This window comes from Diceros bicornis, chromosome X (assembly GCF_020826845.1).
Source record: "Diceros bicornis minor isolate mBicDic1 chromosome X, mDicBic1.mat.cur, whole genome shotgun sequence".
Taxonomy (NCBI): domain Eukaryota; kingdom Metazoa; phylum Chordata; class Mammalia; order Perissodactyla; family Rhinocerotidae; genus Diceros; species Diceros bicornis.
The window spans coordinates 118436741-118459396 of record NC_080781.1 but is presented as its reverse complement, the minus strand read 5'-3'; the positions used below and the strand labels follow the sequence as shown (position 1 = coordinate 118459396).

At 49.4% G+C, this 22656-nt stretch overlaps 1 protein-coding gene across 1 annotated transcript; it reads left to right on the top strand.

Moving 5' to 3' along the window:
• Positions 1–13454: 13454 nt before the first annotated feature.
• On the top strand, positions 13455–22010 carry APLN (apelin). Its single transcript, XM_058536694.1, has 3 exons — positions 13455–13968; positions 19681–19852; positions 20543–22010. The coding sequence occupies exons 1-2, from the start codon at positions 13902–13904 to the stop codon at positions 19845–19847; spliced, it is 234 nt and encodes a 77-aa protein (XP_058392677.1). The 5' UTR covers positions 13455–13901; the 3' UTR covers positions 19848–19852; positions 20543–22010.
• The last annotated feature ends 646 nt before the right edge of the window (positions 22011–22656 follow it).

Below are 22656 nucleotides of genomic sequence, written 5' to 3'. Positions count from 1 at the left end.
AAAAATGAAAACACAACATAGAATTTGTCGGATACCACTAAATGCCTATATTAGAAAAGAAAGGTTTCAAATCAATGATTTTCATCTTCCATCATAAGAAACTAGAGAAAGATGAACAAATTAAATCCAAAGTAAGTAGAAGAAAGGAAATAATAAAGATCAGAGCAGAAATTGAGGAAATAGAAAAGAAATAGACAATACAGAAAATAAATGAAACCAAAAGCTGGTTCTTTAAGAAGATTAATAAAATTGATAAATCTCTAGCCAGAGTTATCAGGAAAAGATGAAAGAAGAAACAAATTACCAATATGAGGAATGATAGAGGCCATATAACTACAGATCCTACAGATAGTAAAAGGATACTAAGGGAATATTATGAACAACTTTCTGACAATAAATTTGACAACTTAGATAAAATGGAGAGATTTTTTGAAAGACACAAAATACAAAAGCTCACTCAAGAAAAAATAGGTACTGTGACTAGCCCTCTATTAAGGAAATTGAATTCATAGTTAAACAACTTACTACAAAGATAACTTCAGGGCCAGATGGCTTCACTGGTGAATTCTATGAAACATTCAAAGAAGTAATACCAACTCGATACAAAGTCTTCCAGAAAGTTGAAAAGGAGGGAATACTTCCCCATTAATTCTATCTATCTTTGTTAACAGTATTTCCCTGATAACAAAACCAGAAAAAGACATAACAAGAAAACCACAGGGGCTGGCCCCATGGCTTAGCGGTTAAGTGCGCGCGCTCTGCTACTGGTGGCCCGGGTTGGGATCCGGACGCACACCAACACGCTGCTTCTCCGGCCATGCTGAGGCAGCATCCCACATATAGCAACTAGAAGGATGTGCAACTATGACATACAACTATCTACTGGGGCTTTGGGGAGAAAAAGGGGAAAAAAAGGAGGAGGATTGGCAATAGATGTTAGCTCAGAGCCAGTCTTCCTCAGCAAAAAGAGGAGGATTGGCATGGATGTTAGCTTAGGGCTGATCTTCCTCACAAAAATAAATAAATAAATAAAATAGAAAACTACAGACCAATCTCTCTCATAAATATAGATGCAAAAATTTTAACAAATCAAATCTAACAATATATAAAAAAAAGAATACATCCATGATCAAGTGGTTTTTATCCCAGCAAGGCAAATTTGGGTAGAAAATCAAGCAATGTTATTCACCACATTAATAAACAAAAATAGAAAAACACCATATGATTATCTCAATAGATGCAGAAAAAGGACTTGAAAAATCCAACATCCATCCCTAAGGAAAACTCTCAGCAAACTAGAAATAGAGGGAAACTTTCTTGACTTGATGAAGGGTATTATGAAAAACCTACAGTTAACATAACATTTAATGGTCAGCTACTGAATTCTTTGCTCCTAAGATCAGGAGCAAGACAAGGATGTCTGTCCTTATTCCACATTTTACTGGATGTTCTAGCCAGTGCAAAAAGTCAAGAAAATGAAACAAAAAGCATCTAGATGGGAAAGGAAGAGGTAAAACTGTCTTTATTTGCAGATAACATGATCATCTATGTAGAAAATATGGTGGGATCTAGAAGAAAGCTACTAGAACTAATAATTGACGTTAGTAAGTTTTCAGAATACAACATCAATTTTATTTCTACATACTAGCAACAAAAACAATTGGAAATTGAAATTTAAAAACAGTACTGTTTATAATTCAATGTGGGAAAGAATAGTCTTTTCAACAAATGGTGCTGGGACAAATGGATATCCACATGCAAAAGAATAAAGGTGGTCTCCTTCCTTACACCATACGTAAAAATTAACTGAAAATAGATCATAGACCTAAATGTAAGAGGCAAAACTATAACATTCTTAGAAGGAAATATAGTTGTAAATCTATGTGCCCTTGGATTAGGCAATTGTTTCTTAGATATGACACCAAAAGCAAAAGCAACCAAAGAAAATATAGATAAGTTAGACTTAATCAAAATTAAAAACTTTCATGTATCAAAGGACACTATCAAGAAAGTGAAAAGATAACGCAGAATGGGAATGGAAGAAAATATTTGCAAGTCATATATCTGATAAGGGTCTAGTATCCTGCAATGTGTAAAGAACTCTTACAACTCAACAATAAAAAGACAAATAAATAAAAAGTGGGCAAAGGATCTGAATAGACACTTCTCCAAAGAAGGTATACAAATGACCAACAAGCAAATGAAGCATCATTAGTCATTAGGGAAATGCAAATCAAAACCACAATGAAAGACCACTTCACACCCACTGGGATGGATGTAATAAAAACAAACATAGAAAATAAGGGTTTGAGGAGCATGTGGAGAAACTGAAACCCTCATACATTGCTCGTGGGAATGTAAAATGGTGCAGCTGTTGTGGAAAACACTTTGGCAGTTCCTCACCAAGTTAATCATAGAGTTACCATATGGCCCAACAATTCCACTCCTAGGTATATACATACCCTGAGAACTGAAAACATGTTCACACAAAAACTTGTATACAAACATTCATAGCATTATTGCTCATATTAATAATAATGCGATGTCCAAAAGTGGTAACAACTGAAATGCCTGTCAATTGATGAATGGATAAACAAAATGTGGTATATCCATAAAATTGAATATTATTCAGCCATAGAAAGGAATGAAGTACTGAAACATGCTACAACATAGATGAACCTTGAAAACATTATGCTAAGTGAAAGAAGCCAGTCATAAAAGGTCATATATTATATGATTCCATTTATACAAAATGTATGGAAGACCCAAATCCATATAGAGATAAAGTAGATTAGTGGTTGTTAGGGGGTGGAGGGAGGAGTGAATTGGAACTGACTGCTTATATATATGGAATTTTGGGGGGGGGGTAATGGAAATGTTCTGAAATTAGATAGTGGTGATGGTTGCACAACTTAGAGAATATACTAACAACCACTGAGTTGTATACTTTAAAATGGTGAATTTTATGTTGTGTGAATTATATCTCAATTTAAAAAATGGGCAAAGGATTTGGTAAATATTTCTCCAAAGAAGATGTATAAAAGGACAATAATCACATTAAAAGATGCTCAATATCAGTAGTCCTTAGGGAAATACAAATCAAAACCACAGTAAGATATCACTATTTTAGCCATCGCTAGGATGGCTAAAATAAAAAAGCTGTACAGTAAGATGAGAAAATGAGGAAAAACAGCAGCCTCATACATTGCTGGTGGGATTGTAAAATGGGACAGCTGTTTTGGAAAACAGTTTGGTGGCTCCTCAAAAAGTTAAACATAGAGTTACCATATGACCCAGGTAAATACTCATAGGCATATACCCAAGAGAATTGAAGACATACGTATATACAAAAATTTGTACATGAGCATTCATAGTAGCATTTTTCACAATAGCCAGAAAGTAAAAACACCCTACTGATATATACAACACTATTAATACATACAATGACATGAATGAATCTCAAAACAATTTTGCTGCGTGGAAGAACCAGCCAAAAGAAAAAAAAAGAATGCATACTGTGTTATTCCATTTATATAAAACTCTAGAAAATGCAAACTATATAGTAACAGAAAGCAGGTCGGTGGTTGCCTGGGGATGAGAGTGGGGAGGGGATGGAGTGAGGGAATACAAAGGGGCAAGAGGAAATTATAGCGAGTGATGGAAACTCAATGGTGGTGATGATTTCACAGAGGTATGCATATGTCAAAACATAGAAAATTGTCCACCTTTTGTACATGGAATTCTGTACATTGCAAATTGTGCAGTTTCCTGTATGTCAATTATATCTCAGTAAAGCTACAAACAAAAAAAGGAGCAGGTCTTTGAACAGATGAGCTGCAGGTTTTTTCCAGCTCCAGTTCTGTGGCACCTTTAGAGGAAATTACCCTGAAGCCTGTATCAAAATAGTGCTTTGTACTAGGATGCCCAAATCACTGAGACAAAACTGGGGATTTTGCTTGGATTATTCAGTAACATGCCTTGTTCTTCACATTTCTGGGACTGTGTAGACAGAGCCTCAAAGCCCAGTAGGACAACGGAGCAGGGAAGTATACCATCAAGCCAGTGGGAAGACATCCAGGTCAGAGAAGGAAACTGGGGAAATGACAGCCTAATGAGCTCTGCTCTTTCCAATTTCTTCAAGTCTATGATTCAGAGGATCGGCTTGCCATGGACATTCCAGAGCAGTGAGGCATCTCAGGGCCATGAATGCATAGACATCCCAGGGGAGAAAACAATGGAAGACAAGATGGAAATGAGAAATGGCCTTTTTAGGTCTTTTGACCCAAATGCAAGGAGCTAAGAGGATATGGAGGAAGAGGTGGAAGTGTCCCTTCCCTGCAGGAAAGGAGATTATGACTTGATGGGGTCTGGGGAAATCAAATGTAAGAAACTGAAGACCTGGAATGTCAAGCCTCCAGGGATGCATTTTAGATGGACGTGCTAGAGGAGCAGGAGGAAGGAGGTGATACCCTCCCGGCCTGTTAGCAGTGAAAGCCAAGAAGGCAAGGAAGGGAAAGAATGAAAAGCCAAGAGGTATCTTTCAAAGTCATTTGTCAGCTGGGCAGCGCCTTAAGCCAGTGCCACGGCTGATGGATCACTTCATGGGAAGCGCTGCTGGAGATGGACCCAGCCCAGGAGGCTGTCACCCTATCCTCAGCCTGCACCTGGTGCAGATGCTTTTAAAGGAAGGCCATCAAAACCTAAATGCCTGGGGTGACTCTGAGCAATATTTACACCTGAGGAGAGTGGCATTTTCTTTTGATCCCAGAGGGTGATAAGTTATGAGCTTCAAGTCTGAAGCAGGGGAATTGAGTGTTCTTGTAATTTTATCCTACACAGAAGAGCCACAGAAACTCTTCTTATCCTCTCTCACCTCCACCCTCGTTTCTCCTGCTGCCCCCCTATGCCCTGTGCAGTATACCTCCCCATTCCCAAAAAGGCTGGTTACATTAGCCAAGATCATAATGATTCCTTAAATTAGTAAGGCATCTCGTGGTTTATAAAGCCCCTTCCCCTCCATTATCTCACTTTGATTCTTATTTAACCCCGTGAGGTAGGCATTGTTTCTCTCAATTTTTAGGAGAGGAACTGGAGGGATCAGAGCACAGATGTATGTGTTAATCCATTCATTCATTCTCTCCTTCATATATTCATTCAAATAATGATGGAACACCTACTATGTGTCAGACACTGGTTAGATGTTGAAGACATAGTGATGAAACCAGACAGCCACAGCCCTTGCCCTTGTGGAGCTCAGTCTATTTGGGAGGTGGGGGCGAGGAGAGACATTAATTCAACACAAATCTAATTGCAAACTATGAGAGATGTTATTACAGGGGAATCTCAGCCAGTCTGGGGGCCAGGGAAACATCTCTAGAGGAAGAATTATTTGACCTTAGAGCTGAGCTGATGGATGATGGGCATTAGGCAGGAGACAATGGGGTGGGGTAGAGAGTTCTTCAAGAGGAGAGAAGAGTATTGGGAAGGCACTGTGACAGGAAGGGACATGGCATTGCAGACAGAGAGGGAGGGAGGAAAACGAGGAGGCTGGCGAAGGTGTTGGGGGCTAGATTACGCAGGGCCTTACAGACCATGGCCAAGAGTTGGGTCTTGATCCTCAGAGCCATGGGGAGCCACAGAAGACTTTCAAGCAGAGCGGGACTGGCATGATTATTCTGGTTGCTATGGAGAATGATGTGTGAGGAATGATGGGGCTTGAACAAGGATGAGGTAGCAGAAACATAAAGGAGTGTACAGATTTGAGAGATATTTGGAGGTAAAATTGACAGAAAGTTCATGCTCTTTTGATTCCAGCATGCCAGGGATGTGAATGGAGGTAGTGGGGTGTAGTGGGCTGAATGGGTCCCCAAAAAGATATGTCCACATCTTAACCACTGGAACCTGTGAATGCAACCTTATTTGGAAAAAGGTCTTTGCAGGTGTAACTAAGTTAAGGACCTCAAAGTGAGATCATCTTGGATTATCCAGGTGGGCCCTAAATCCAACAACGAGTGTCCTTATAAGTGAGAGGTAGGGGAGATCACACAGACAGAAGAGGAGAAGGCCATGTGAAGAAGATGCAGCTGCAAGCCAAGGAATGCCTGGAGCCATCAGAAGCTGAAAGAGGCAAGGAAAGATTCTCCCCTAGAGCCTTCTTGATCTCAGACTTCTGGCCTTCAGAACTGAGAGTAAATTTCTGTTGTTTTAAGCCACCAAGTGTGTGGTAATTTGTTGCAGCGGCCTTGGGAAACTAATACATGGGATTTTGCTGTGAAATGGCTACTTTTCTTTTTTTTTCAAAAGTGTTACCTTTTTAAGGTTAGTACATTTTTAGACTCTCTCTTTATGTGTTCAGGAAATGTCTGAAAGACAAGAAAGTGAGAAGCCAAGATCTCAGTCTGTGGCCAGGGTTAGGACCTGTGTGGTGATTGGTGTCAATCTCTGAGTACTTTAGGGGTACAAACTTGAATTTGGGATGGAGCAAAGCTGACCCAGATTATCCCTCTGACTTTAACCTCATCATCTCAGAGCTCTAAGCCCATAACCAAACTGGTCATAGACTCAACACCTAGTCCCCAACAATCTTTACCCTGGCTCAGCACACAAAGGTGTCAGATTTGAGATTGTATAACATCCCACCTGATGCAAGCTCGGATAAGATTAGCTGGCAAAGCGAGAGGAAGGAAGATTCAGTGGCCCACTGGACCTTGGAGATAAACCTGCTTGTTTGGGAGTGGCTATCCTAGCTCACAGGGCCTTGCTGCCTGAGGAAGGAATTCTCATGCCTCCCCTGGGGGGGCCAGAGTATTTATAGACCCTAAAGGAGAGGAAGGATGGAGGCTCCTGGGAGACGTCATAGAGGATGTGCAGAGGAAACGAAACTGTTCTGAAAGACCAACAGGAGGAACGGGGACCTGCATGGCTCTGGGAGAGGCCAAAGGATCAGATGGAACTGGGCAGGATGCAGGGAAGAGGGGGCAACTCGGTGGGGCTGTGATGGCGGTGGGGGTGAAGGAGCAGTTCTTCGCTTTCTTGGAGGATCCCTCTTAGGACTTCTCCCACTAGTGAACAGTGGACCCTTTGAAGACATCTGAAATATGGCCAATTATCTGAATTCCAACGCCATAATAGTTTTCAGGAACACGATTATTGTGTCAAATGAGGTGTATCTGTGAGGGAAGCTCTGATGTCTCTTAAATATATGAGAACCTGAAAATGTATGTAGTTTGCAAAGAAGTTGGAAGAAAGGTCTAAGTGGAATAAGCATTTCCAAGGGGAGATTGGAGCCCATTTGGGAGTGGCTGAAAGGTGCCCTGTGGAAGGATTTAGCATGCGGTGGGACTGAGATATAGTATTAAACAGCAGGGATGTGTGTAGAGGTAATGCGGTCATGCTGCACCTGCTGCACAATGGCAAAAATGTCTAATTTTTGCAAAAGTGATACCTTACAATGGTTAGTATTTGACTCTGTGTGCTTCAGGAAAGAGCAAGTGTGAGAGACAAGATCTCCGTGTGTGGCCAAGGTTAGGATCCAGCTGGTGATGAGGATTAGGAGGCATTGGACACCAAAGCAAGAGGAGAATCATAGAGCCAGACGAAGAAGAAATCTTAGCAAAGTCCAACAAACCCCAACCACCAGATTTTTTCCTCCAAATGGTCATGAGGGTCTTTTGAGTCACAGACTTAAGTTCCAGGGTAGGTTCTGCATAATTAACACTATGCTCTCTGATTAAAATGGTCTCACACCCAAAATGGGCAAGTTAATCACTGAATATGTCTTAAGCATCTATTCTATGGCAAGCATTGTGCTGGCTGCTCTGGTGGGTATAGATGAGTTAGAAAGCTCAACTCTAGCCTGTAGAATTAGAAAGACAAACACTTAGTAATGAGACAGTGAGAATTCATGTTCTCTGCTGGTGCTTAACACAGACAAGTTCATTTGTCATGGAGCTAGTTAGTGAGGCATCAACTAGCAGCTGGCCTCTTCTGCCATTTTTCAAGCTCCTGTAAAGTAGCTCCAGAGACAGGGGCAGCTTTGAGGCTCTTCTTAAGTACTTTTTACCAGTGTTGCTACTACTGAACTTCTTTGCTCACTAATTTAGCTTATGTCTTAGGGAACAACTTGGATGAGCGATGTTGGGCAGACTCATTATTATGAGGTGCTCCAGAAGGGCAGGGTTGCAGAATGAGGGTCCTGTGCCTAACGATGGCTGTCTTGAGAGCCTTCACAGCCAGCTGGGGCACCTCTTGGCCAGCGAGTGAGAGCTCTCTGCTGGAAGGCACGGAGGGAAAAACAGAAAGCAGGAGTTACTTGGACCTACATCCCAGTCCCGACTTCGCCACCAGCTTTCTGTGTAAACTGGGGCAAGTCACTATTCCTTTCTGGGCCTCAGTTTCTCCATCTGCATAATGAGGGGCTTGGGGCTCTTTCTGTTAGATTTCTCTGATTACTGGCCAGGCTCATCCTTCTCCAGATGTCCCGCCCACCTCCACTTCTTACATTACTCCAGGAAAAACAACCACTGCACAATTGGGGGGGTGGGGCTCACGTCTTTTTGTTGTTTCTGCTAACTGTTGATAGTGACCAATCCAAGAACATGTTGGATAGGTTGTGATCATTTTGCCCAAATAAAAGTATCCAAATAAGGACATTTGATATATATCATAAACCCAGAGTGATTATTACTATGACTATAGAGTTCTTTCCTAAATTCAGTAAACAACTTATTGAGTATTTGCCTTGGGTACCAGCACTGCTGGCAAGAACACAAAGGGAATAAGATATAGTCTTACTATCTCATAGTATTGGTAAGACACGTGCACAAATACCTGTGAGAATATATAACATTTATACAATGCTTGCCCTACTAGAACCAAGCACTGTACCATGTAGTTTATAGGTATTGATTTATTTAATCCTTCCAATAACCCAGGGAGCTAGGTACTACCCCTTTTTCAGATGAGGAATCTAAGGCTCAGACAGGGCAAATAATTTGCCCAAAGTTACCTACTTAGTGACAGAGCTGCCTTATCTCAGAACCCATGTGCTTAACCACTATGCTTCACTGCTTCCTAATTTGATTCAAGACAGTGTGAGTTAGGTGTTAGAAGTGCAAAGAAATTGATATATGGGCCCAGAGAAGTGAGAAGTTGCTTCTCAAAGCTCAGGGAGGGAAGAGTGTGGGCTGTGAGGTTAGGCAGGCCTGGGAAATTACTTAACCTCTGTTTGCCTCAGTTTCTTCATCTGTAAAATGGGGATGCTAAGGAATAGGACTACTTCACAGGTGTGAGGATTAAATGAGTTAGTACATGTAAAGCATTCAGAGCAATGCTTGACACGGGCACATACTCAATAAATATTAGCTATGTCATCATCGTCATCATCATCACCATCTTCTGCGGAGACAGGCAGAGAGGAATGAGCTACAACAGGATTGCCCTCTGAGGCTTCAGTGGCTAGGCCTGCAGGTTGAAAGTTGGGTTGTAAGTTGTCAGAAGAAATCTTTTTTTTTTTTTTTGCTGGGAAAGTGGCACTCTGAGCTGACCTCTGTTGCCAATCTTCCTCTTCTTTTTTTTCTCCCCAAAGCCCCAGTACATAGTTGTGTATCACTGTAGGTTCTTCTAGTTCTTCTGTGTGAGCCGCCTCCACAGCATGGCTACTGACAGACGAGTGGTGTGGTTCCAGGAGTGGGAACTGAACCTGGGCTGTCGAAGCAGAGCCTATCGAACTTTAAATGCTAGGCCATCAGGGCTGGCTCAGGAATCCTTTTTTGAGTTGACTTTGAAGCAAGGTGAGCTGTATGTAAAGCAGCCAAAGGAAAGTCACTCAAGTGTCTCCTTGCTCTAAAGGGTGGAGCTTGATATTACCTTGGGGTAGGACATTGTCTCCCAAAGTCTCCCTTTAAAATGAAGATCATACCTGGGAGGCACAACCTCAAATTACTATCACGCATTAACACCCTGGATCAAGTGCATCCATCAGATCAGCGCCAGCAGAGATTGGTGCTTTTGGGGAATAAGACAGTGAGCAGTTTTGATGGCTAAGAAGAAGACAGGTGTTGATGGAGCAGGGCAAAGACAGAGCCTTTCCTTCTTGATCAGTTTCAAGAGGCCAGAGCCCAAAGGTTGGGGCAGGGTGGGGGGACATGTCTGGAAGAGGAGAAAACTGACATTGACTGAGGGACTGCTGTGGGCTGGGGACCGTACTAAGTACTTTACCTGCATTATCTCATTTAATCTCCCAACCATAACAAGGTAGGGACTATTATTATCCTCATTTAACAGCTGAAGAAACTGAGGCTTAGAGAGGTTAAATAACTTTCCCAAGGTCACACAGCTAATGAATGAGATTGAAGGGCAATATTTGAATTCAGTTATTTGAAATTCCAAAAGCTGAGTTTTTTCTACTACACCACACTGCCCACTCAAACCTAGAGGACAGAGAGCTGGATGAGTCAACTGAGCACCATCAACTGGTGGTGATGACATAGGACACTAAACAGAACTGAAGAGCCTATGCACAGCACTGATGAGGGTGACACGTCACAGGCTGGCTTCACATAGGTCAGCTACCTCATCTCTGTCCCCAACAATACCCTGACTCCTACCTTTGCCCCAGGATTGCCCTGACTTTGAACGGAAACTGAGTCTTGCCCCTCACCACAGGCTGGAGCCCCATGTGCACGGTTTCGGGTACCTCCTCCCCATCCCTGAAGAAACACCTTAAAACATTTAATCTGCTGATATTAACTCAAGAGTATCATCTTCCTGAAAAAAAGACAGCAGAGAGTTATGCCATCAGTTATTTATTTCTTCAATAAGCAGATACTGAGGGCCAACTATGCGCTCGGCACTTTGCTAGGTGCTATCATTCTGGCGACCTTAAAGTCTGGTAGGTGGAGACAGATATGAAAACTGGTCATTTAAATATGATATTGAGATATATGGGAGCCCACGGGGGTTTCAGAGTGAGCAATCAGAGTTGCATTCCTTGATTCATGGGCCTCAGTTCCAGAATGGGTACACCAGTGGTGGACTCTCTCTGCAGGCATGCAGGGCATGGTGTGCAGATACAAAAGTGCTCCTGATGCATATGGCAAGAGCGACTGCCCCTGAAAAGTACAGCCATAGCTGTTACGAAGAGGGCAAACTCACCTGGGCAAGAATGGCCTGAGAAAGGAGGAAGATGAGATCTCGGATCTGGGACTGGAAAACTGGATGCAATTTGCTTAAATGGAGAAGGATTAGTTTAAAGCCTGATTTCCCCAAGTGTTCAGCTCTTTAAATCTTGCTTTAAATGCGTGCCTTCTATTTACTAAGTGTTGCTTGCCTTGGACACTATTGGTTTGCTTTTGTATTTTTTCCCCTTGTGCATTTTGAAGACTAGGTAAGGTGGGAAAAAGGATTATAGAAAAAAGGAAGAATGAATGAGGTGGTCTAGCCCAGCGCTGTCCCATTGAACTTTCTGCAATGGTTGAAAGATTCTATTTGGTGCTGTCCAATACAGTAGCCATTAGACACATGTGGCTACTGAGCAATTGAAATGTGGCCAGTGCGACTGAGGACGCAAATTTTTCATTTTATTTTAGATTGTTAGTATCTACCGTATTGGAAAGCGCAGCTCTAACCACTTAGCAAATAGCCCATACACACCCTAGGAAAGGTGTGATTAAATATGAATGCTTCCATTAAACCTAGCATTGGGGGGCACTCGTTTGGGGGTGCATGGTCTTGCTCAATCAGGGGTTGGAGCATCACAGCTCCTAAAAGCAACCCTATAAGGGTTTAGTCCCCATTTGCACAGTGCCTTCAGGTACATTATCTCATTTAATCCCATAACAACCCTGAAGTGGGGGAGGGCGAAGAGGATCTTCCCCATGAGACCCAGTAAATTTAGGTGACAATGGCAAGGCCCTACAGCAGATAAGGGTGGAGACTAGAGGCCAAGTGTTTTTCCTCCTAGTTGGAAGACTCTTTCCAGGGGGTTAGCACAGGGGAAATAGTCTCATGCTACCAATGCCCGCTGCTCACAGCCTGGGCCTCACGGATGAAGAGAGGTGCTCTGCTTCATGTCTCTGCCTTTTTCTTACAAGACTGTGGCTAACGGGGCCATAGACTAGTAACTAGAACCCTACTTTATTCCCTTCCCACCACCTTGATTTAGGCAATAGGGATGTTTTTGAAAAGTTCATTTATATGTTCAAAATTATGTATTGAGTGCCAACCATGTCCCAGCCACTGTCTGGGGATACAACTGTGAACAGAGCAGAGATCCCTTTCCTGTGGAGCTGACGATTACAGTCGAGGGAGACCAATAATAAATTAATTGTGTATATACTGGATTGTTTTAGCATTTCAAAAATATTTTAAATATATCATGGTCTCTCACATCTTTTATGGCACACATACACACTATCCAACGTATTTTTTGTATAAATCTGGACTTGCACTTCAAGCAAACTGCCTGGTTGGCTGATATGTGGCAACACCTTTCGATTTAGTCTTTTAACATGTGTTGAGTGCCACCTATGTGCAGAGTCCAATACTGGGGACTTTGGAGAGATGCAGAAGAATGAAAAGACAAGGTTCTATCTTAGGGGGTTCCCAGTCTGGTGAAAGAGGCAGTCTCTTCGCTTGGGAGCTCCAGGCTGTAGGAGCTGACAGTCTAGTCTGGGGAGGCAAACCCTTACAGTACTGGGAGGGACCCACTTACAAAGGGGAATCCCAAGTACATGCAAAATGAATCCAGCCTAGACTGTTTGGAGGGGGGGTAAATGACCCCACTCTCACCTTAATGAGGAACAAGAAAGGGGACTCCGTGGAAGCTGTTGCATGTCCCACAGCCAGGAGAAACTCATGGGAAGCCCCTCCTGGATTACTGTTATCCTGGGAAGTCTTCTGGATAGGATGGGATTGAGGTGCTGCTGCAACAATGAATAATTCAGGGGCAGGATGGGGTGAGGTGGGGCATTCCAGGTAGAGGGTTCCTCCTGGGGGCGCTGGGCAATTAAGCAGTCTTGGGCACAAGCCTAGGCAGTCACCTCCAATACAAACCCAGCTGAAGATGCAGAGGAGAGAAGAGGGCCAGTGTGTGGGGGTCTTGGCCAAGCCCTTGCTGCTGCGGAGCGAGTCAGAGGTGAACGGGGTGAGTCGGGGCAGCGTGTGCCGGGTCCTTCCTGGAGCGCCCATGTTCCTTGACAGCTGCTAGGGAAGCGAGGTGAGAAAGGGTTAAGTGTGCCCCTCCACAGCCCCAAATGCTTCCTGTGTTTGAAATCCTTCAGGTCTCCAAAACTCTCTGGCCCCCAGCCAGGCAGGCATTGTCCGGGGAGCGGCCCCGGGTTGTCGAAGCGGCCGTGCAGCCTTTGTTGTGGGGCCACCTTGAGGCTCCCTCTCGCGCCCTGACTGGGGCTGCAGTGTGCGTGCCGGGAGGGGGGCGGTGCGGGAGGCTCGCACCCTCTCCCTCTTCCTGGCCCCCCCCAGCCCTTTCGATGACCACATGACCAAGTGGGCTCGCGGCCAAGCCACAAGCTACAAAATGCAGCCCCCGGAGTGAGTGGGGAGCATTCTTGCTGGCAGCCTGGGCCACGGGCAGTTGGAGCCGAGGCAGAGCAGCCAGCCGCTTGGAAAGAGCTCGTCGCCGCCCCCGTAGCCGCAGAGGCCAGCTTGGCGGCGCTGCCCCGCGGCAGGAGACCGAGTCTGCACGAGAGAGGAGGCGGCGAGCGCGCGCGGCAGCCGGCCAGCCTGCAGCGCGGCTCGGGCGCGCACCCTCTCGCGGCCCGGGAGCCACGCGAGCTCCGCGCCCGCACGCACCAGCCGCGGCTCGCCCCTTTCTTTGCCTCTGGGCGCCCGGCCTCTCTGCCCTCCCACCCCCTGGCCAGGGCCGCGGCGGCCCGAGGAGCAGCATGAATCTGCGGCTCTGCGTGCAGGCACTCCTGCTGCTCTGGCTCTCCCTGACCGCGGTGTGTGGAGGTGAGTGCGCGCCCTCCCGCCCTCGCCGCTTTGCTGGGCTGCAGCCGACGCGCTCCCGCCCCTCCGCCCCCGCTCGCGCTCTCTCCGCCTCCCCGGAGCCGGGCGCGAGCCGTGCAGGAGCAGCCACGCGCCGACCGCGCGGGGTCGCGACTGACAGCGCGCCCCGGGCCAGAGACCGGCCGGCCGCGGGGACCGCTTCCTCCGGGGGCTGGGCTCTGCCCCGAGCATTACCCGCCTGGCTGCTTGTCCCTCCTGTCCGCCCCTCGCAGTCCGAGGAGCTCAGGGCCGCAGGCGTGTGGCGCGTGTCCCGCGCCCCGCACCCCATGTGGTGGAAGGTACGTGTGGGGGAACATGTCCCGCTCCCCATGGATCAGTGGAGGGAGCTGACCTGAGCTCGGTGGGCTGAGCTCCCTCCCGCATTGAAGGTTTTCTGGCCCCTGGAGGTTAGGGGCTGCCGGCTGGTCCAGGGGCGCGGGCCACTGGGGATGATGTGCCAAGATGCAGACGTGACACTTGTTGCATAGGCAAGAGCGCGCGGCGGAGGCGGCGGCGTGCAGCCCAGCTGTTGCTCCTTTCAGCCTGCATGTGAGCAGAGGCAGCCTCCCCCAGGCCAAGCAGGGTAGGGCCGGGCCGGGCTGGTCTTCTGCCTTGCCCCGAGGTCCTGTCTGGTCTGCTCGCCTGCTCCTGCACAGCAGGCCCTCCCCGCAGCTTCCATGCAGCTTCCATGCCACCCCGGGGACGTGGTTCTTCGGATATCCTGGCTCCGGCCTCTCCTCTGCCCCAGGCATAGGCATGCTACACCTTAGTCCCCCTATCTCCAGGCACCAAACCAGGAAACACAGGGCATGGCCTGACACCTCCATGCAGCTCATGGAGGGGGAGTCCTTTTGCCCCCGCCTGCACCACACCCCCCACCTGGCATACTTGGCACTGGTGCTCCCTTGCCCTCCTCAAGCCTGGTCTCCACCCATGCCCCGGCAGCCCCAGCTCGGGCTGCCTGTCCTCTGTGTGTCAGTGTCTCCTGGGGCTGCCAGCTCCCACCTCCAGCTGCCACAGTCCTGTGGTCTGGCTGTCACTGCTGCCTGCCTGGCACCACAGAAGGGGAAGGCCAAGACCAGGTGAACTAATGCCAGTGCCAGAGCTGGAGTCATAGGGAGGTGGGAGCAGAGGGAAGGAGACAGCAGAGCAGCAAGTTTCCTAGAGGAAGGGCACAGGGCCCTGCTTGGTTCCAGACCCTCCAGAGCAGGAGGACGGCCTGCAGCCCCCTTGGAGGGGCTGGTAGGCTCCACCTCTCTCTCTTTGCAGGCTGCCTCCTTTCTCTGCCCTTGCCTTTTGGCACTGCCTTGGCCCTGGGAGCACTGCCTGGCTTCTCAGGAAGGTGAATTGGTTGAGTCTGGCACCACCTGCCTTCAGCTAGCTGTCCAGAGGTCTCCCTCTTCATGGCCTAAGTGCCCGGTCAGCCACCTCCCTGCTAAGAAGGGAACAGGCTTTTTCCTCAGAAACTCCTGTCAGTCAGGCAATGGCGGGAAGAGAGCAAAAGATATGAATGAGGACATCACACGGGCCTGCCCTCCAGGAGCCTACCACAAAGTGCAGTTGGCAAGACAAGATGCCCACAAGACATCACCACTGGCAGATAGTCCAGGGTGGCGCCTTCAGGGAAGAAAGAGTGGGTGCAGAGAGGGCATCCCAGAGGAAGCTGGGCTTCCTGATCAGCACACTTGGTGCTTCCCCAGAGGCTATGGGGAGACCCTTGGCTAACAGACCACCACTCAAACCCTTTCAGAGACCAGCTGTTGGGGCAGTATTGGTAGAGAGGAGAGCTGGTTTCAAGGGGAGGGAACGCTGCGTATGGCCCAGACTCCACCACTTCTTGCTTTAATTCACGCTTCTTCAGTAGGCCATCTATCTTCACACCTTGATTTGAGTAAATTCATCGCCTTCACATTTTGCTTAAGGCTAGCGTTGGAAACCTCCAAGGCTCCCTCTGCCATCTCCACCCCATGACCTCTCCTGGAGCCGAGGAGGGGCACCTCCATGCAGGTGGCCACCAGCCGAGGGTCCAGGTATACGTGTCCTGCTCCTCCTGCCTCCCATCCTGGGTCAGAAACAAGGACCCCAGGACCACCTTGCCCTCGGCCCAGACTTGCATGTCCTCCACAGCCAGAGTCCCCAAAGTCTCAGGTCGGAAAACCATGCTGCCTCCTCAACACACTCTGTCCTGACTTGGAATGTGCCCCCCTCCAACACACGCATACTCCTCCACTGCCTCCTGCCCTGACATACACTTTGCTCTTCTGAGTCTGAGAGCTGCTGGGCCAGGGCCAAGTGTCCCTTGGTCTTTGTCTGAGCACTTCTCTTTTTCACCTTGTCCTCCTCCCCAGCCCCAGCTCGAAGCCTGCAGTCACAGTGACAGTGTGAGGACAGCCTACTGTAACTCTCCTGCTTAGGGCGAGGGCATCCGCACTCCATCCCCAATCCCTAAGCGCTAAGCACCCACGTAACCTGAGTCAGGTCTCTCGGTGGGGAAGGACTCATGCAAGTGAACTGAAGGGCCAGGCTGCAAAGCTGGCACAGGAAGAGAGCTCAGGGCACCGGGGTGGGGGGCTGGGTAGACAAAGGAAGGATGCCTCATCCTGGAGACATGTGCCGGACCCGGAGCAAGGGAGAGGACATAGCCACCCCACCAGAGCACTCGTGTGGGCTTTTAAAGCAATCACAAGATAGGCTGGACGGCGAGAGGAGAAACAGGTGCGTCATTCCTGGTGAGGCTGGCGCATTCCTAAAACGTCACACATACCTCTTTGTGCATTGGCAGGGTTGGAGTTCAGGTTGCATGAAAATCAGACCCTATTCTCCTCCTGACTGCCATGTGGGGATGCTGTAACTTCATTGCTGATGGTGCTTCGGAGAGCAATGGCTCTGGCCCCTCTAGGCTTGAGATGCTTTGGGGGATTGCCCCAGCCTCCCTTTAAGTAACAAATGAGTTGGAAGAAAATATTTAAGTTCACTGAGATGGCCCCCATTTCTATGGGGGCATTCTTTTGTACAGCCAGGACCTCTGCAGTGATGAGAATCAACAGCCTCTGATTTGTCCCTTTGGACAGGATAAAGCCAGGGTTTCAGGTGTCAGCTTATCTTAGGGTGAGCCAGACTCAGAATCAAAAATAGGAAACAGGTGGGTGATGGGATCAGCGTGCGGGAGGAGCTGCAGACTTCCGGCTACGAGGAGGACAGTGAGCCCCCAACTCAATGGGATGTAAGATGCCAGAGCTTCTGGAGGCTGCTCTCCAGCTGGCTGAGTGCTCAGTCAGCTCAGGGTAGTTCTTCTCTGCAAACTTAGAGTCTAGACGGCTCCCTGGCCAGAGTTTGAGCCACCGTTCCTGTTCCCCATCCTGGCTGTTGGCCTCCCCTACTTAGGGCCCTCCACCCCCAGCCCTCCCTCCCTAACTGCCACCAACACTCACAGTCCTGGGTGCTGAGCATTTGGAGATGATGCCCTCCCTGTCCAGGCATCATGCCTCTTGTCTCCATGCCTGCTGTACCCCTGGGGCTGTAGTCTGTGCCATTGTCCCTCCCCCAGTAGTCGAGGGCATGGCTGTCAGAACCAAGGCCTCACATTTTCAAGGCCCCTAGGGACCTTCCCTGTGCCTGGCCACACCCTAAGCACAGTCCTTCCCACCCCAACTGTTTCTCTGAGACTGATTCCTCATCAGCATCATTCCTGCCCCCCTCAGTGGGCAGGGACAGCCTTGAGGGGACCCCAGAACACAGGGAAGAAGCGGAAGCAGCTGGGGTGGGGGGCTTAGTGAAGGGCCTTCCCTCCTCTCTCACCCCAGCCCAGCCCCTTTGCAGATGGCATCAAGAGAGTAGCTCTATGACAGGTGGAAGTGGCCTCCTGCTTCCATCCGTACCTACTGCCCCAAAGTGCAAATATAATTTTGTTTTAGTCTCATTAGGCGATGGGTTTAGGGGAGGAGCTGACACATGAACCCACCCTGACCAGAAGCACGGAAGGGTGGCTAGTAAACAGTGGGATCCTAGGGGGCCTGTGACTTTTCTCAGAGAGGGAGGATGGAGTGTTACAGAGTGTGCATGTGTGTCTGGGCTAGAGTGTGTGCAGAGAGCAGCAGGCCCCGGGAGCCTGGGCAGGGAGGGTCCTAAGGACAAACCTCGCCTACTTTTGGCCCAAGAGGAAGATAAACGCCTGGAAATTGTGTGCAAATGGAGGAGGAATCACAAGAGCCAAGGAATGAACCAGAGTATGGGGATGCTGGAGGCAGGGAGGAGGGAAGGGGGAGCCGCCAGGGGCATGTTTAGGGGGGCTAGCAGCCAACGGGTGGTTCTGTGGAAACTGTGAGCTGGTGATGGGGATTCCTGGATGGATGGAAATGTGGTTTGAAGGACAGGGATATAGCTGAAGGCAAATCTGATGTAGGGGAGAGAGACTTGGATTCGTGACCACTGGCCTCGGAAGCTGTATTTCTGCAGGCCAGCCCCGGACTGGGCATTGCATGAGCACCCTGCCAGTCCACCTCGTGCCCAGTGCCATCTCACCTCCCCGCTCTGCCTGCCTCCGGCAGGTGGGCTTGTCTCTGGAGTGCAGCTCGCCTTCCCTGGCTGGGCTACAGCCTCCATGACAGCTGGCCCATGTGCCTTCTCCGTCATCACACCCGAGAACACCCAGCACCACTTGGATTCCATTGTCAGGGCTTTGTCTGGCATCAGGAGGTTTCTACTCTAAGCCAGATGTGGACAGATATAGAAAGCCCCCCCGTCCCCGGAGCAGAAGAGAAGCCAGCTGGGTTTGGAATGGAAGGAATTTGCATCAGACACAGGATGGGGTGTGATCTGGGCATGAAGGGAGGTAGAGAATCCAGTGAGGAGGTGCCAACTGCAGCAGCCTGCCCCCTCCTCATGCACAGACTTGCTGCTTCAGGTGACCCTTCACTCATGTCTTCACTCATTCATTCATGCAATATTTATTGGCTCTAAATCTGGGCAGAGGCTGAATAGAACCCAGCATAAGGCACACCGAGTCAGAGACCCCCCACTTCCCTGTCAAACCCCCAGCCACACCCCCAGGGAGGCCACAGGAGCAAGTGAGCCCCGGAGATGCCTAAACACTGAGGTGCCCAGGGGTGAGATGTGAGATCTCTAGTGCCAAAAAGTGGGTTACCTGCCAATGGAAGGAAGTAGGAGTGCAATGACATGATGTTCTGGATTGGCTGAAAATCCCTCAGCAAAGAAAGAAAGAGATCACTAAGCATGTGTGACTCCATGTGGATGACTGTTGAGTCTGGGTCATGGGTACCTAGGGGGATGGGTTCATTTCATTATAATGTTGTATGTTTGAAATGTTTTAAGGGTATTGGTTGCAAGGGTGCAGTGGGGGAGTCATTGCCAGCTGTGCCCCAGCCAAGGACAGGAATAATGCCCCAAACTGTGCCCCCCAATGATGTTATAAACAGAGAACATGTGTGTGCCTGTCAGAAACCCGATAGAACTGTGAAGATGTGAGTAGTGGGTTCCGTTTGCCCCAGGACAGTGTAAAAATTGCAAATTGTTCATTAAGATGGAAGATAAAAACTAAGAGAAGCTATGAGGAGTGCCACCACATGGAGCGATTGCCCCCTACCATGGGCCTGTGGTCTGTGGCCCCCTGCCCGTTTGCATCAGCCTTCCTGATGACAGGCTTTCTCCTTCCTGCAGGGCCCCTGCTGCAGCCTCCTGACGGGAAGGGGCTGGAGGAAGGCAATGTCCACTACCTGGTGCAGCCCAGAGGGTCGAGGAACGGACCAGGGCCCTGGCAGGGAGGTCGGAGGAAATTCCGCCGCCAGCGCCCGCGCCTCTCCCATAAGGGCCCCATGCCTTTCTGAAGCAGGTACCTGAGCCTCTGGTCAGTGGCTGGCATTGATGGGATTGGGGGGGAACCACCTAGGGGCTGGGTGACCCTGCTGCTTATTGCTGGCCAGACACCTGCACGAAGCAGCCCCGCCACCACACAACATACGGGCTTACAGAGCACCCGTCTAGCTCCTTCATTTTACAGACGAGGAGACAGAAGCCCAGAGAGGGGCTTGACAATTGGGGCCAGTCTCCTGACTCCCCAGGAGTTGGGTGCTGGCTCCCCTCCATCCTGCTGCCTGGGGTGGTGCAAGCTGGCCCAGCTGGAGAGTTCTAGAAGTCCTGGAGGGCCTTGATGAGCTGGGGAGGGGTTCCCCAGGGTATGCCTACAGGTGTGCAGTATGGATCTTCACCAGAGATGGAGAAGGAGGCAGAGAGCCTTGGGGGGTAGCAGGCTGAGAGCAGGAAAAGAGTTGCCCAGAGCTGTGGGAAGGAGAGAAAAATCAAAGGTGGCAGCAGAGAGAGCAAGGCCTAAGCCTGCCCCTGACGGCCGGCCTGCTGTCCCTCCCCCTGTAGCCAGGACAGGGTGGCCCCCACTCAGGGGCCTTGGGCTTTAGGTTCAGGGTCATGGGGAGAGGGGAATGAAGTATCTCCTTTCCTGTCCCTGGTGGTTCCTTTGACCTAAGACATGTCACTGACTTCTCTCTGGTCATTTTTGTCTCTTTAGGACTGGAGGGGCCCCCAAGTGCTCACCCCCTGCGACTCTCTACTCCGTAGATTGGTCTGCTTCTCTGGAGCCCTCACATCCATTTGCCGCTCATCTTGTACCTGTCCTAGCTGCTGATGGTCCCGGCTCTTCTCACCCACCAGCTGCCCTGAATGGGGTGGTCCTGCCCCTAGTTTGGATGATTCCCTTTCTCTCACAAGGATCCGTTCAGCCGCTCTTCCCAGACCTGCCCCAGACTGACTTTGGAGACCCTGCACTGGAAGGCTGTCCTTCTTCTCCCCGGCACATCCCCCCTCCCTGGCCCCAGTCCCCACCTCTCGCATCTAACACGTAACCCCTCACTCGGCCCTTCCTTCCTCAGGTGCCCTGGGAGCCAGGTGGAACCTCCTTTCTTCAATGGGCTCCAGAAGATCCCATGTTTTTGTGTCACTTGGACCCTTCACCCAGCCTCGAGCGGGGAACAGAGAGATGAGCAATGAGAGCCTCTGGTCAGAGGGGCTGGGGCATGGGGATGCAGATAGAGTGCTTTCAGGGACATTGGAATGGGGGATTGGTGCTCTGGCAAAAGGTGAAGCATTGGAGAAGAGGAGGAACAGCTGCTGTGGCCTCTTCCTCATGCCCATGTTTGTCTGGGTTAGGGAAGAGGTGAAAGAGAGGGGCGATGAAGTACTCTGTCACTTCTTTCACCTTATTGTGTCCTCTGACACCCCCCCACACACACGCTCCCACCCCAGCTAGTTCAAATTCCACCTATGGAGGAGAGGATGCTGGGCCTGAGATGGTGCTATACCCTCCCAGGAGCCAAAGCCAAGCAGGACTGCTTTTGCCAAGAATTAACAGAATATCAGAGCCAAAAGGAACCTTGGAGATCTCTTAGCTCTGCCTCCTTATGCAAATTCCTATAAAAACAAGGCTGGAGACAGATAGTGACCTGCTCAGGGTCACTGCTGAGCCAGAATGAGGACCCAGGTCTCCCGACTCTCCCTTGATGATGTCCTCTTCCCTCTTGATGATGTCTTTTCAAAACCCATTAAGTGCCTTTTCCCGGGGATGGGGCTGAGTGTGGCTGGCAAGGAGAGGCAAGCCGGCTGTGAACTGCCCCATGGTGTTGTGGGGACGGAGCTGCTCCCGCCTCCCTGGCCTGCCCCTGCTAGTCCATTCCCCAACCTGGGCTGAAAAGCTCCACGCCTGGCCAGCTGCCCCAGTCCTGCAGCTCTCCCAGACCCCGGGCATCTTCACAGGGCCAGCTCGGGCACTGAGACTACCGTTGCAACCCCAACACTGGTTTTCAGGAGCCAGGAGGCGACGATAACCAGCTGGACTCAATAGCCTTCCCTTCACGTTGACTGGACCTTCTTTCCCTTTGCAGGGAGAAGAAGAAGGAAGGGAGGAAGGAAGGGAGGCAGTGTAGGTCTGAGCAGCCTTTTTTCTCAGAGGCCTCCCGGGAGGGGGAAAAGAGAAGACAAGAGCCTGACGGCCACCTATGTATATATGGGGGCAGGGGGAGTCAGGGCCCCCCGAGTCCTACAGTCACCCCGAGGTTTGCCTATCTGCCTCTCCCCGTTACCTCCGCTGCTGCTAATGCTACTACTGCTGCTGCTGCTGCTGCTGCTTCAAGGCCTGCTCTGGGGAGCCAGGCTGGGCACCTGCCTCCTCCACACCCCTCAGGCTCGGAGTGGGGGATGGTCAGTGTCCAGAAAGCCTCTTCTGCCACTGATGCCCCCACCAGGGACTGGGCCTTTCCCCACCCCTCTGCTCTCTGCATCTCCCGCCTCATCAGCTGCCCAGCCCCACAGGGAAGGGGGGACTGGCAAAGTCAGGAGACACAGGGCAGAGGAGGACAGTGGGAGGCTGGGGGGCTGTCTTATTTAAAGTGGTTGTGTATGATTCTTATACTAATTTATATAAAGATATGAAGGCCCTTTCCATTAAGAAATTGTCCCCATCCCATAATTGTGTTCACTGTGTTTGTAAAGATTGTTTTGTGTAAATATGTCTTTATAATAAAGAGCTAAAAGCTGACAACTCGCCCTTACTCATGGAGGTCAGTTTCAGGAGGGGTGTCCCTGGCTCCCGAAGTCCATGGTTGTCCCCATGCCCACATGTTGCACGTG